The sequence below is a fragment of the Hirundo rustica genome, chromosome 1, assembly GCF_015227805.2.
Source record: "Hirundo rustica isolate bHirRus1 chromosome 1, bHirRus1.pri.v3, whole genome shotgun sequence".
Classification (NCBI taxonomy): Eukaryota; Metazoa; Chordata; class Aves; order Passeriformes; family Hirundinidae; genus Hirundo; species Hirundo rustica.
The window spans coordinates 48374152-48388234 of record NC_053450.1 but is presented as its reverse complement, the minus strand read 5'-3'; the positions used below and the strand labels follow the sequence as shown (position 1 = coordinate 48388234).

The 14083-nt window shown below is 39.1% G+C and overlaps 1 protein-coding gene across 11 annotated transcripts in view; it reads left to right on the top strand.

The window, feature by feature from the left end:
* The window catches only part of GREB1L (GREB1 like retinoic acid receptor coactivator), a 133165-nt gene that overhangs the window by 100204 nt on the left and 18878 nt on the right, over nucleotides 1-14083 (top strand). For all 11 annotated transcript variants that reach the window (XM_058422502.1, XM_040077793.2, XM_040077803.2 and 8 more), the window contains 8 exons: nucleotides 485-613; nucleotides 1389-1523; nucleotides 3483-3680; nucleotides 5117-5297; nucleotides 6778-6970; nucleotides 8424-8557; nucleotides 10606-10945; nucleotides 13846-13961. In XM_058422502.1, the coding sequence (XP_058278485.1) occupies nucleotides 485-613; nucleotides 1389-1523; nucleotides 3483-3680; nucleotides 5117-5297; nucleotides 6778-6970; nucleotides 8424-8557; nucleotides 10606-10945; nucleotides 13846-13961 (1426 nt within the window). The remainder of the gene's footprint in view (nucleotides 1-484; nucleotides 614-1388; nucleotides 1524-3482; nucleotides 3681-5116; nucleotides 5298-6777; nucleotides 6971-8423; nucleotides 8558-10605; nucleotides 10946-13845; nucleotides 13962-14083) is intronic.

The following is a 14083-nucleotide window of genomic DNA, read 5'->3' as shown; positions in this document are numbered from 1 at the left end:
TCCTTATTTTTATCCTTTGTATTCTGCACTGATGACTGGCTGTGCTGTTTCTGTGTGAATGAGTGTGTCTGGATGTAAATGAACTTTGACTAGTCATCTTTCCTTTGTAGGCAGAGAAATCAGTAATGCCAATTTTTTATTTTTTTACCTTTTTTCCCCACACACTAGGGATAATTGCTTTTTTCACATTTATCCAGAATCCTCCATTTCGTCTAAGGTACAAATACTTATTTTGAATATCATTTGTCATACAAGCATGCAAAACGATGTGCAGTAGCAAAGAACCTGCTAAACTTAGTCATATTGACTAATTCTGCAGTCACTAGTGAAGTACACTTGAGACTGCTCTCCCAGACTACTGGATAAAGGCAGTGGAGATCCATGATTGAAGATCAGAGTGCACCAGGCTTCTAGGATAAAAAGGTTGTGTTGACAGTGAACTGTATTGAGGTTTGCTCTCACTCTTTCCCCCTCTCTTCTGCAGGTCAGTATCAATCTCGAGCACTTGCAGAGAGCATGCTTACCACCAGTGAATTTTTAAAAGAGATCAGTTATGAGCTCATCACAGGGAAAGTTAGTTTCCTGGCATCACATTTCAAAAATACGTCTTTAGGTGAGTGATTCTAAGAAACAGAAGTTCTAGCCATGACAGTCTTGGTGTGTCTCCTGTTCATCAGTTAAAATGCACATGGATTCAGCTCTTCTCTCTCAAATTGAGAGGCATTCTGTTCTTCTCTCCTCCTTGTGTGTAAAAGAGTGCTTGTCTCCTTTCACCTGTGTGGTGGCAGCTCATAACCCTTGGGCAGAACATTTTTAACAGTCTCAGCTGTTGAATGTAATGGCAGGGCATGTAATACACTCTTAAGTGCACAAGTGTTTTCTAGTTTGTGCTTTTAGCAAGGTTTCAGAGGTTGTTTTATATTGTGTGTTTCTTTGTAATCATCAGATGTCACCAGTAGCTGTAAAGCCACAAACCTGAAGTTAGACAATTGTGGGGGTTTTTTTGTTGTTGGGCTTTTTTTTCTTTGGGGGGGGGGAGGGGGTGGGGGGGTGAGTGGGTGTTGTTTTTTGTTTTGGGGGGTTTTTTTTTGGTTGTTTTTGTGTGTGTGTGTGTTTGGGTGGGGTTTTTTGTTTGTTTGTTTGGGGGTTTTTTGTTTGTGTTTTTTTTTCTTTGGTTGGTTTTTTTTTTTTTTTTTTAATTAATCCAATTGATAAATCAATAGATAAAAGAGAAAAATATTTTCCCTCCCTTTCTTCCCTGTATCCCCGGTCCCTTGTCCAAGTGCAGATTTGACATGAGCTATGTGAGAACATGGGTGTATGTTATGTTCAATGTTGTTTCTCTGAAATGGTTTCCAGATAATTTGGTGTTGCTAATTTTGATCTAGGTGATGATTTGGACAAGCTGCTGGAGAAGATGCTACAGCAACGGGGGGAAAGTGTCATTATTCCTTTTAATGGAGATGTTAGCGAGTGTGTGTCATCTCAGGAGGCAATTGCCATGGTTTCTACACAAGAACCAGGTAATTTTTTTTACGTGCAAGTTATTAAATAAGTGAGTAGCTTGTTAAATGTCAAAATGCATACTCCTCAGGAGAATCTGAGGGCACATTTGCAGTCAGTGTGCCAACCTTAAAATACTAATACTGCCAGCTAAATGTAGCAATACAACAGTTGCTCAGACAGAAAATCTCTGTAATAACCTTCAGCAATTTTTTTCCCCTGATGTTTTTATATTCTCTAAGGTAAAACATGTTATTTTCTGTTAAGCATCAGGCAGAGTAGCGAAGATGTTTCTTTGTAACACTGGCAGAGTGGATTCATCTCATCTTTTTGCAAGGAGAAAAGGAATGTAATCTTGAGTTTAAGGCAGAGGGGAATTGTGTTCTCCTGATCTCCTCAGGTGTCTGTGCCTGGTAATATGCATTAGAGACTTTTGTTTTGAGGCTTAAACTTTTAGGGAATGTGTTTTAAGATCTTGGACTGAAAGCGCTAGGCAAGTGTGACTGTAATTTGTCGATCTGAGCTATGTCTTATTCAGCATAATGTGATAAGATGCTTAAGTGCAAAAGATAAGCTAGGATTTCCTGTCCAAAATTGCTACTTTTCAGAACTATTTAGCTATTCAGAGTCCTAAAGATAAACTTTCCCTTTCATTTCACAATAATGGCATAAGATACACTGAGCTGTTGTGAACATTGAGATTCTTTCAGGTCTAGTACCAAAGTAAATTCAACCTCTAGTAAAGCTTTTTTCTGTGAGAGAAAGTTATGGTCTTGCTTCATATTACTTAAATTAAATTAATCTATTTGGTGTTAAATCTGAGTGAAAGCAAAATGGTTTATTGTCTCCACATGGATCAGGAGATCCAACTAGAAGGGCTGACAGATACTTTGTTCTGGCACCTTCAGAAGTACAAGTCTTGAGCTTCTTAAAAGGATTAATTAAAAGGGAGAACAATCTTCAGATTCTGGTGGGTTTGGGGTTTTTTGTTGGTTTTTTTTTTTTTTTCTTCTTACTGCATTTTTTTTTTTAAACCTTCACGTTTTTTCAAACAATTGTTCTGAGTTCGTTTTGTCATTAACAAATGGCTGTACAGTGGTTGAATCTATTGAGAAACTGCCTGAATGAAAAAAATAAAGAAGTAAGTCACCTAGGCAGTGAGAGAGACATTACTTCCATAGCAGATCTCCTGAAATGGACACTAAGGCATATTTGAACAGGAGATAAGCACACGTGCACACGCACACAACAAAACACATCCCTGTGTAAAACCAACACAGTAGAAAAAGTGGCATAAACAAAAACTGTAATACCATTATAGGATTTAATCTGGCAATCTGCAAGTTGAAAATACTCAGTGGTTAATGAAGTATGGATTGTTGGACATGGAATTTACCTAATGGAAATATTGAAATGGAACCTGCTTTTTATTTTGAGGAGACATGGATGCTCTGGTCAGTCAGTTCTCTGCATTTAGTGTGATATTGACATTTAGTATATCCAAATAAATCTGAGTTTCAGGAGAACATTAGAGCTTTGTACCCCTCTCTCTCTCCGCTTTTTATTATATGGAGCATGCACATCTTTTTATATATATATATATGTATGTATGTATGTGCATGTATATTATGTAAGTGTTGGTTCATTTAACAGAATGCATTTCACAGGGTTGGCATTGAGGTTTCTTTAGGTCGCGCTGTCAGAAATCCTTAAAACACTTAGGGCATTTTAAAAAAGGGGCAGTGCTGTACTTGAAGTTGTCTGATATATTGCCACATTTTGATCAAAGAGAGAAAGTTGGCATTTGTGATATGGACCAAACTCTCCAGATTGTTGAGATTTATTCTGGTGAGTGATTTTTTTTTTTTCCTGGTAATAGAGGGTAGGCCGTTTGGAGGGTCATGTTTTGCTGGGGGGGTGGGAAAGTAAACATGTTTCTTGTTGTGTTTTGTTTTCTTTTTCAAACAAACACACTCTAGATTTGGATGTTGATACCTTCCAAATTTACCAGCCACAGCTCACAGTTGCCAGAAAGCTCTTGTCCCAGGTTTGTGCTATAGCGGACAGTGGCAATCAGAGCCTGGATCTGGGCCACTTCAGCAAGGTGGACTTCATCGTTATCGTGCCCCGTTCAGAAGTGCTGGTGCAGCAGACCCTTCAACGGATTCGACAATCAGGTAAAAGGGAGGGGAGGGGAAACAGCCTGATTAACCCCAGTACGTGATATTATTACATCATTATTGGTACAAGGTGTCTTGGTTTGAAAAGACAGGTGTCTGCTAGGGAGAGGCAGGCCTCTCTAGGAATGAGGAATTCAAATCCTTCCTTCCGTGTTATTATAATTTGGAAGATTAAAAAAACTTTTCAGTCAGAGCTATGGGGAAAGGAATAACAGTCCTTTACTAGTAAATATAACAGGACAGACAAAAACAACAACAGCAATTATAATAATAGTAAAATAGAACTAAGAACCCTGAGGGGCAAACGGTGGAAGCTCCGGTGCTGATGGCTGGAAGCGGTGGATTGTCCTCCGCAGGCAGGGGGTGTCCTGGCAGGCGAAGTGAGGACTGCTGGGGAACCTGCAGCGGCTGGACCCGGGCTGACCCAAAATCCAGCAGGGCAGCGAAGAAACTCTGAATTCCTGGGCGCTCCAACAGATGATAGAATTCCCAGGACCAGACTTCTCTCTTAACCGTGGACTCCACGCAGCTACCAGTCGCCTGACAGTCCTCCTTGGAAAACCGAGAGCAGATGAGTCCCCCCACCCTCAGCTCTTGGGAGCCTTTTCCCTCCCCCAAAACTAAGTAATCAACTTCCTTTTTCCAGGTTGAGCACCCTTTAACTATCAGTATTTAGTCTCCTAGCAACTTATGGGGGGGGAAAAAATTCTGCAGGAAAACTTAACCCTCAACACAAGGGGAAAAGTAAGTTGCTCCAATAGATTTTTTGTCCTCATAGTTTGTGTTTTGTTTTACTTTTTTTAAAAAAAGTTTTACGAAATCATGAAGACCCTGGAAAAGATCTAATTGACCCATATTTCAGAGTAGTTTATTCGTACTTCTTTAATTCAAATGACATTCAAAGTCGAATACGTTGCACCATGCCTAATTTATGAATATGACAACAATATATCTTTACAAAGACTAGTTGTATTGACACAAACATTGAATCAGAGCATGAAAAGTATGATATGATATATGATGGAGAATCAGTTTTATATAAATTAATGATATTTGCAAAGGAAAGGTCGAGATAACTTTTTCTGACTCAAACAATATTAATACATTAGCTTAATGTAGGCAAGCTTGGCCTAGGATCATGGAGCACAGCCAACTGAGTGCCGGTTTGGAAATATTTGTGGAGGCTTGATTTTTTCCCCCCATTTTTTGATAATGTGAGAAATTTTTGAAAGGTCTTCAGGCACTTTTTGGAGGAAATCCAGACTCCAAGGAGTAGATTTTGGCCTCCATTGTGAGAGAAATTGCATTTAGATAACCATCTTCTTACTGGGGCCTATCATTGGTTTGGTGTACAAGTGGCAACTTCCCATTGACGCTTCATTTTTGGATGCACTCAAAGGTAAAGGACTTTGTTGTATTCTTCTTTTTGGCAGGTGTGCTTGTGGACTTGGGCCTAGAAGACAATGGAACGGCCTATCAGAGAGCTGAGAAATATGTGGTTCGGCTGGACAATGAGATTCAAACTAAATTTGAAGTTTTCATGAGGCGAGTGAAGCAGAACCCCTACACGCTCTTTGTGCTGGTTCATGACAATGCCCACGTGGATTTAACAAGGTAGCTGCTTCAATCTGCTGAAGGAAAATCATCCATCTCCCAGCACTTGTCCATTAGGTTTTTTGTTACCATCTTAGACGCCTGTTGCTTTCTCTAGGCATTTTTAAGGTATTTTGTGCCTTATAACTGGAAAGAATCTCTCTTGGTTATCCATGATATATCTTACCTAATTCTGATTCAGCAGAAGGTAGGTGAGACTAGCTACAATTATTGGATGCCTAACAGGACTCTTTTTAGATTTATGTGCTATGGTGCTGAAATCAACAGGAAAATGCTGGATTTTGCAAATTTATTTGTTCTTCTTGTCTTGTTTTCCTGTTCCTCTTCTTTTCCTGTACTCAAACCCAAATGCCTCTGATGTTCACAACCTGGTCGTGCTTTAATTCATGTTTTTAACCCTGACAATAGTGTTCTTTGTGACATGAGAAAGCTTACAGACTTTTAAGTCTGCATCTTAAGAAAGATGCCATAGCTTCTGTAAGAAAAGGATTTAAAAAAACCAGCTGTATTGAATTTGGCTTTAGGTCTAAACACAACATGTACACACCTGCAAAAACATTTCTTCACACCAAATCACAACTTCATCTTGAAAGAAAAAAGAAGTAAGTAAAGCTGATTATTCTGTTCTTGTTCCATGCATAAACTAAGGAGAATAATGTGGTTTAAATGTGATAAATAAGGCAGTGGGATTCATTTCAATATCAAAAAGAGGGAAAGGTGTCCCAGCCCACGGCAGAGGGGCTGGGCTTTAAGGTCCCTTCCAACCCAAACCATTCTATGGTTCTATAATAAGCAAAATACTCTTCTTGAAGGACAGCTGAAAATAGACAAAACCAATATTATTTCTACCTGGTCTTCCCCATTACTTTTTTTTTTTTTTTTTTTTTTTTTTTTTTTTTTTTTTTTTTTTTTTTTTTTTTTTTACTGTCTTTGCTATACTTTGAATTTTGAGTTTCTGAATATTGAATGGATTTCTGAATATTCAATGAATATTGAATATTGAATGGAATTAAAAGCAATTCCAGGAGCTCAGAACATCAGTAGATTTTCAGGCTCCCTAGCCTTGTAGAATTTTATTATTTCAGACTGGAAAAGCCTCTGGGTTTCATAAAATTGCTACTATATCCTATTGCCACATCTCATGAAACAGTGTTTCTTAATGAGAGGGATTTAATCAGTTTGGGCTTATTTTTGGTTTCCTCTGTGTGATGCTTTTTTAAATTGTCACACTAATCTACTTTCTCAACTGTCAACAGATTTTGATCCTTTATTTAGGTGTTTGGTTTTTTCCCTTGTTTTCCTGAGTTTACCCACAGAGAACAATTAAACATTTTTTGATGTCTTTTACCTTTCCAAAGAGATTTTTTTGTGCTATGGTTCTCTGAGTCATGGTTATTTAGAGATTTTTCTGTAGGAAGAGAGTAATCCGTTGAATTTCAGGATGTCAGTAAGGCAATTCTTTGCATTCTTATTTCTGCAGTGCCATTTCAAGTTCCCTGTCACATGGTGAGCCTAATCATGGTCTGGCTGATAGAGTTATTAATTGCAGGGAGGTGCTTGAAGCATTCAACCTCCTTGTTCTTCAGGTCAGCTCTTTCCCTTATGCCCTGCAAACGCAGCAGTCCAGGATCAGCTCTAGCAATGAGGTACATTGGATACAATCTGACACTGTGGTAAGTGTGTTACTGTTAATTTTAACTGTGAATTTTAATGTGGAATTCACACCTAACAGAATCTAGAGAACAAGTGTGTTAGGAGGGAGATCTTTCTCTGCTGGAGTTTCTTCTCTCAGATTCCAGATGGACAGCCTTGAGATACTGATGGATAGAGGCAGCACCTGATATTTAGGAACAGGAATTACACAGTTTTCTTTATCCAGCCATGCAAGATGAGAAACCACTTTCTATGTTCTGGTCAGACAAAACTATGTAGATATGCCATAAAGGTCCAGAGCTGGCTTTCCCTTTTCAAGCAGTCTGACTTTTAACTGTAAGTCAAATATTTGTCACATAGCCTGTCAAGTCTGTTAATTACTTTCCCAGTCCTAATTAAAAGTTGTGCGCTAGGTTAACAAGTATTGGTGTATTAGGTGCTGTCATTGTGCAGAGGAAAAATCCTGTTGGATATTCTGCACTATCAACTTTTTTCATCATTTCAGCCAGCTGATTTTGAGGATGTATTGGATAAACTTTAAAAAGTAGCATTTTCTCCTTTTAATTATTTGGTGTATTTATATCAGATTTGACTTTACTGTGCTGAGTGGACCATTGGTTTCTGCAAAGTGTCTTAAAGTAGAAGCTGTAAAAAATAGTTAATGTAAAATGACAGAGTGAATGAATATTCTGAGTTTGCTTTTTGGTTGGTTGTTAATATAAACCATGTGGTGACCTTCTGTAAAATGATCTAGACAATTTTTTGTTTTCCAAAAGTAAAAACATTAACAACTTTCAGTCTTCTGATTAAAAAAATAACCCACAAAAAGGGGGAGACTGTAGGTGATTAATTACATTCCTAGAGATTACTGCTGTTATAAGTGCACTGGAGAACATGATGTGCTTCCATCAAAGGCTCATGAAATTTGAAATACAAATATTCTGCCTTTCTGATAGCTCTCTGCAGACTTACATTCCAACAAAAACAAAAAAAATTAATTTGTTGTTTCCATTAGAAAAGCATGTAGACTCTGACAATCAAGAACAACCTTGGGAATTAATTACCCTTCTCTTTTCAGGTTCTACTCTAAATTGAAATGAGTTGTCAGTAGATATAAAGACAGAGACAGGGAGTCAGAAAATAATTAGCAGTATTCTAGAAACCCCATGCAGTAACACGTAGGAGATATACTGAACAATTTTCAAGGACTACACCTGTTTTTCCTAGCTGTAGGCAAACAGTAAGTTAAGTAAAAAACAATTTACATTTTATTCTATTTGTTCAAACGAATAAATAGCATCACTTAGGGAGAATGGATAAAAAGAAAGGATTTTTTGGTTTGGAAAGTGCTTTCCACTTTTTTTTTTTTTTTTTTTTTTTTTTTTTTTTTTTTTTTTTTTTTTTTTTAATGACACAAGAAATAAAAATTTGTTCCAGAATACCTTATATTTTTGCTGTTTGTGTATGAAACAGGATGATGCAGCAAGTGAAGAAAAGCTATACTTTGGTTTGAATGAATACAGCAAATCCCTCCAGTGGGGAGTCACAAGTCCCCTTTTGAGATGTGATGAAACCTTTGAAAAAATGGTCAACACGCTTTTAGAAAGGTAAATAATAACATGGAAGCTTGGGATTCTGCCCAGTTGGGTTCTTAAAGATATATTTTTATGAGCCCCATTACAGGAGGTGAAGACATGATGATATTTGATGTTGATCTCGGAAAACATGAAGAATGTGCAATTTTATTTTTGTAACAAATTTAGTGCAGTTGAAGAAGGGAGTGGATATCCTGCATTTGTTTTTAGAAGAGACCGGGCCTATTCAGCAGCAGTCTGGGCTCAGCTGTGCTTCTCTTCTTTTGGCTCAGCCCTCGCTGAGCTCAGAAGGTACCAGGGGTTTCCGACCTCACCATTTCTGGTGTCTCTCTTGTTGGTGGTGAGGGACATTGTTTCAAAAACATCATTTTTGTTATTTCAATAGTTGTTCATGGTTTTGGTTCCTGCATCTCAGGGCCTATTCATACCCTGCACCTGCCTGAAAAAGCTGCTTTCATGGCACATGTCCAAGATACAATTAAATGTGCCCATTTCAGGAATGAAGGGAATACTGTCATTTCCAGCAATGTGGAGTTAATCTGCTGTGCATATCAGCAGGACAGATCCCTTATAGCACTTCAATAATAGGTCTTGTGTTTTCATATTTCCTAGAACAGGATTGTTCTGTGTTCAGTACTGTGTTTTCTGTTTTAATTAGGTCAATATAATAGTTGCAAATGTATCTGTATTTCTCAAGTAGAATTCAATATTAAATGTGTTAAATTAGCAACATTAATATTTAAGTACATCATTAATACTTAATGTTTGTTATTATCTACAAATAGGCAATAGTAATTAGGCCAGTTCCTTATGTTTCTCCTATTCTTTCTGGTCAAATCCAGTGGAAGAGATAGTGGTCACTATCACTCTTTCTGTTTAAGTGTGGGTGGGAAAAAGGATGAAAGAGGATTTATGTATGTGTAAATAATCGTATGAGATTAGGGTAACAGTAGAGATTGATGGCAGGTGAACCTCTCTACCTTGGAGCCAGGTGAATCTACCTTGGAGCCAGGATATGTTTTTGTGTCACAGTTTATCAATTTAGGCTCTGTTTTCAAGAAACTGCACTATTCTGTCTGGGCAGATGAGCTATTCAAGCTTACAAGCTGAAAATATTACAGACATTTTTGTATATAAGAAAGGCTCCATTTGTTTGAGTAGCAGAAGTGCAGTGGATATTTTTATGGCAAGAAGAGTAAAAAGTGTTTTAAAAACGTACTGGTTTAATGACTGGCTTATGGCATCCAGAACAAACTACTGTATATACTGGCTAAACACAAACACAAAACTTTCTTTAAATGGATATCATATTGTCTATTAAATTACTCAAGAAAGAGGCCAGAGAAATTTGGAACCTCTAGTTATTTTAGTTATGCCACTAATGCGGCATAAGACTCAAGGCATATTAGTGTAGTGTTTTTCTGTATTATGGTGGCGAGTGAGCTCATGGGAAATATTTAGAAATTGAGTGGTTTATTTTGCTTCTGTAGATTTTAATTTTATTTCTCTCAAAATTTTACTTCATATTTGTTGTCATTGTATGTAGCTGTAATGGAAGCGAAGATGTTGACTATGTAAGTTAAAAGGCAAAATGAAAGTTCAGGTTTGGCTCAGAGCCAGTAGTTCCTATTGGTATGTCCAGCTTTCTGGTGAGAGGTTGAGAGATGTGAAATCCTGAAGTACTTCTCCTCCAAATCACTTGAAGCCATGATGGTTCTCAGGTTTGTAGAAGAAAAAGCTTGTGGAAAGCAAAGCAATTATGGACATGTGCTCTTGGAATAAATCGGATCTGAGGTGTTCTTATCTACATCAAATCAAAGACCTTTAAATCTCAAATTCTGGACTAGATGAGGGTAACAGGAGTTTATATTTCCTTTTACTTGGGCCAGATACAGAGAATTTTTGTTCAAAATTTTTGTCTATGAAAATGGAAGACTTTGTTCTTTGACCACTACTGGAAAGAATAGGCACTTCTTTCCTATGCAGTCCTCTGTTCTGGCCGATTTTCAGACAGTAGTGTGGTTTTGCATGTGCTAATGCACGACTGTGTCTTCCCCAAGGTACCCCCGGCTGCACAGCATGGTGATCCGCTGCTACCTGCTCATTCAGCAGTATTCCCAAGCTCTGATGGCCCTCACCACCATGGCCTCTCTAAGGGATCACAGCACACCTGAAACACTCAGCATAATGGATGACCTTATCACATCTCCGGGAAAAGATAAGAACGGCTGCGGCCACATGCTCGTCATTCGGGTGCCGTCGGTGCAGCTGGCCATGCTGGCCAAAGAGAGGTTACAGGAAGTAAGGGACAAGCTGGGGCTGCAATATCGCTTCGAGATCCTCCTCGGGAATCCTGCCTCAGAGCTCACTGTCGCCAAACACTTCGTGACGCGGCTCAAGGTTAGCACAAACTGAATGTTTGTTTGTGTGCCCACTGTAGTCATCTGGCTGTTGAAGTTGTTTTGTGTTTATTCCCACGTGTTTATAGCTTAATTATTCTATAGGGAAGGGGCAGGCGTTCTGTATCTGTCACTGTGAATGTATTTCTGTACTTCAAACATAAAAGAGAGACTTTGAACAAACCCGAATTGTTACTGGTCCATGAAGTCAAGCACCAGCTGTTATTTCTCTTCTTAAAGTTGAGTAACAGCATGCATTGGATAGGGTTCATCTCTAAAAGCAGAGCTCAGATCTCTGTAGGCAAACTAATTATTTCCACCAACTTATCTGTCTGTCTAGTGTGTCTGTTGTCTGCTCTGTTCATCCAACTTCTGCCCTTCTGATAACTGGTAAAGTATGCCGTTTGTCACAGATTTCTTTCCTCAACCCCCCCTGCATGCTGAAAGCCTGAAGAGGCTACATGCATATATGCCTAGCATATCTGCACCAGCCCAAAGTTTTGCATGGATTTACAAGAGCATGGTTCAAGTAGCCAAACCCACTTCATGAATTGACCTCACTACATTAAACAAAGGGGTGACTGGTTGCCTGCCTTAGGTATCAGCCTGAAAGTAATACTAGTTATCTGTCCTGATTCTTGCTCTAAGTCTCAAAAAGAGATTAATTTTCTGCTTCTACTATGAGTTATACAGTGTATTCAAAACCACAGAGAAGAGCAATGAATCTTGTGAGCCTGTCTGAAAGAGCTTGCCTACAGCCAAAAGCAGATAAAATGTCCTTTAAAGAACTATGACTCCTCCTTCTCAAACTTTATCTGCAGCAGGAGAGGGAAGAAAGTAGTCATAAATGAGACAATGACATGTGAGATAACAGCTCTGTGCTGGTGAGTTTTTTGGATAGGCATTAATTCCACCCTTAAGTTGTTCTGGATTGAGTCCTGTGAGGGCTTCTTAATAGTGCTTTGCCATAATGAGTTGCAGCCCTTACACAGTGCTGAAGCAGCCTGTGAGGCCTTGACTGTGGAGCAGTTGCAGTTGGATATCCATGTAGACACTGGTCTGGAATAGAGACATTTTACCAGGTAGAGAGGTAGAGAAAAACCTTCTAAATAATTATTTTTATTCCTCTCTTCAAAACATAAGATTCACTTTTGGACTAAACAAAGCTGTAGGATTCTGGATTTGTTTCTTTTCTTGCAGTTTACTAGAAGAAAAGCCCTCAAATCTGAACCATGCGTATGAAGGGAGGAGAGGAATTCAGTTGCCCAAATACAAGCCTGTAGTGTCTTTTTAGGCGGGGTGTCTCAGCAGTATTTCAGATTAATAAAGGTCACCTGTGAGGAGGCTGATGCTGCACTACCATACCTGCTAATCTGGTGCCTGGGATAACACATTTTCTGACATGTGTAAGCATATGTTTGGGGAACTGACTCCTGTTATAAAATTCATCAGCCTAAGTTATTGCAGACAATTTTGATTTAGTCTTCATGCTTCTGGGCATTTGTTCTGACATTAGGTGGAGTACTGAAACCGAAGGACTAGAGCCAGTGGAGAGCTTTCGCTACAAGCATCCCAGCCCTTTTTTTGATGCGTGTATGGGGAGAGAGCAATATGAGGCTACTGAGTGCTGAGGCTCAAAATGTGGTCCCACCAATACATACTTTTGGTTGCAGGAAGGATGAGACCTCATCGTGACCATTTTCAGAGGCAGGGAAGGAGACTTTATATGGGTGTTAGTGAACCCAGCTGAAAAATGTGACTTAACTTAGCCTCTCTCTCAGGTGGCATTAGCAGGTGCCACATCAGGGCAAGGGAGGGTGGGCAGCTGTCTCTGCAGTGCTAGTGGCTACATTGTTCCCCTCTCTGTCAGACAAACCTGCTGGTCAGCCAGTCCAGCCAGAAAGGGAGCCAGAGCTGCAGAATGAAACAAGAGAAGGAAGACAATTTAAATAACTATTTCACTGACCAGGGATGCTGTCATGGTATACACTTTGAGTGTAACAAGAATCAAACTGTTTGGGAGACATTTACAAGGGAGGAGCTCTGAGGGTTGCACCTCTCTGACCTTCCTGAGAAAGATGGTCAAAAAATACATTTTCTGGATGCAAGTTTACAGTTCAAAGCCTCAGGTACTCATTCTTTTTAGGTCCTTATGCTAGCAAAAAGAAAACCAGGGAAAATCAAAAGAAAAATTCTCTTCCCCTATTTCACTTTCTAGTCATGCACTTTCACAGAAACTTTGGTCATTGGGGACGCAGGGGAGCACACAGCTGGACTAACCTTGTTGAGCCAGAAATTCTCTCTCTGCTGTCAAGGTTGCTTTACCAAGTCATTACATACTGCTAGGTAATGGGAGAAATAAATTTTTTCAGTAAGCTCTGCTGAACCAGGGGAACTGAAGGGTGTACGAACATGGGACTGATCCTGCCAACCTTTCCAGTGCTAAGGGAAAGTGGTGCAGTTTTGTGGTCTCAGGTCTTGATAGACTGTAGGTAAAGTGTTGTTTTGGGGGGATTACGTCCAGGGAAAGGTGAAACGTGTTTCTGTCACGTAATCTTTCATTGTATAAAATTATTAAACAAGGTTCATTGGCCCATTTTCATACTCCACTTTAAAGTCTTACTTTAGCTTTTTTCCCTGACAGACCACACTAATACCACACCAGGTGAATATTTCCAGCACAGAATAATGCTATACACCCATTTTCTTTGCATTTAATGCTTGGCTAACAGTTGGCTAACAGAAAACAAATGCATGCCTGCACCCAAGGTCTCCTTCCTGCTGGTCGTTGAGTAAGCAAGCCCTAGATACAAAGCAAAAGCAGGAACTGATGAAAAAAGGAAACAGCTGAAGATTTATAAGAGGTCATTTAGGTGTGACTGGAATATTCTCTGTTCACAGGCTTGGAGGGGCAATGAGCAGGATGACTGGATTCCTCGCACCTATCAGGATCTGGAAGGTCTACCTTGCATTGTTATTCTCACTGGCAAAGACCCTCTGGGAGAGACTTTCCCCAGGTGCTGTTATTACTCTTTCAGTATGATTGCTCTCTAGCATGTTTAGATAAGTTGATACCATCTACCTGTCTTTTCACAAAAGAAGTGTATTTTTGTAGACTTTAGTTAGGAAACATTTAAAG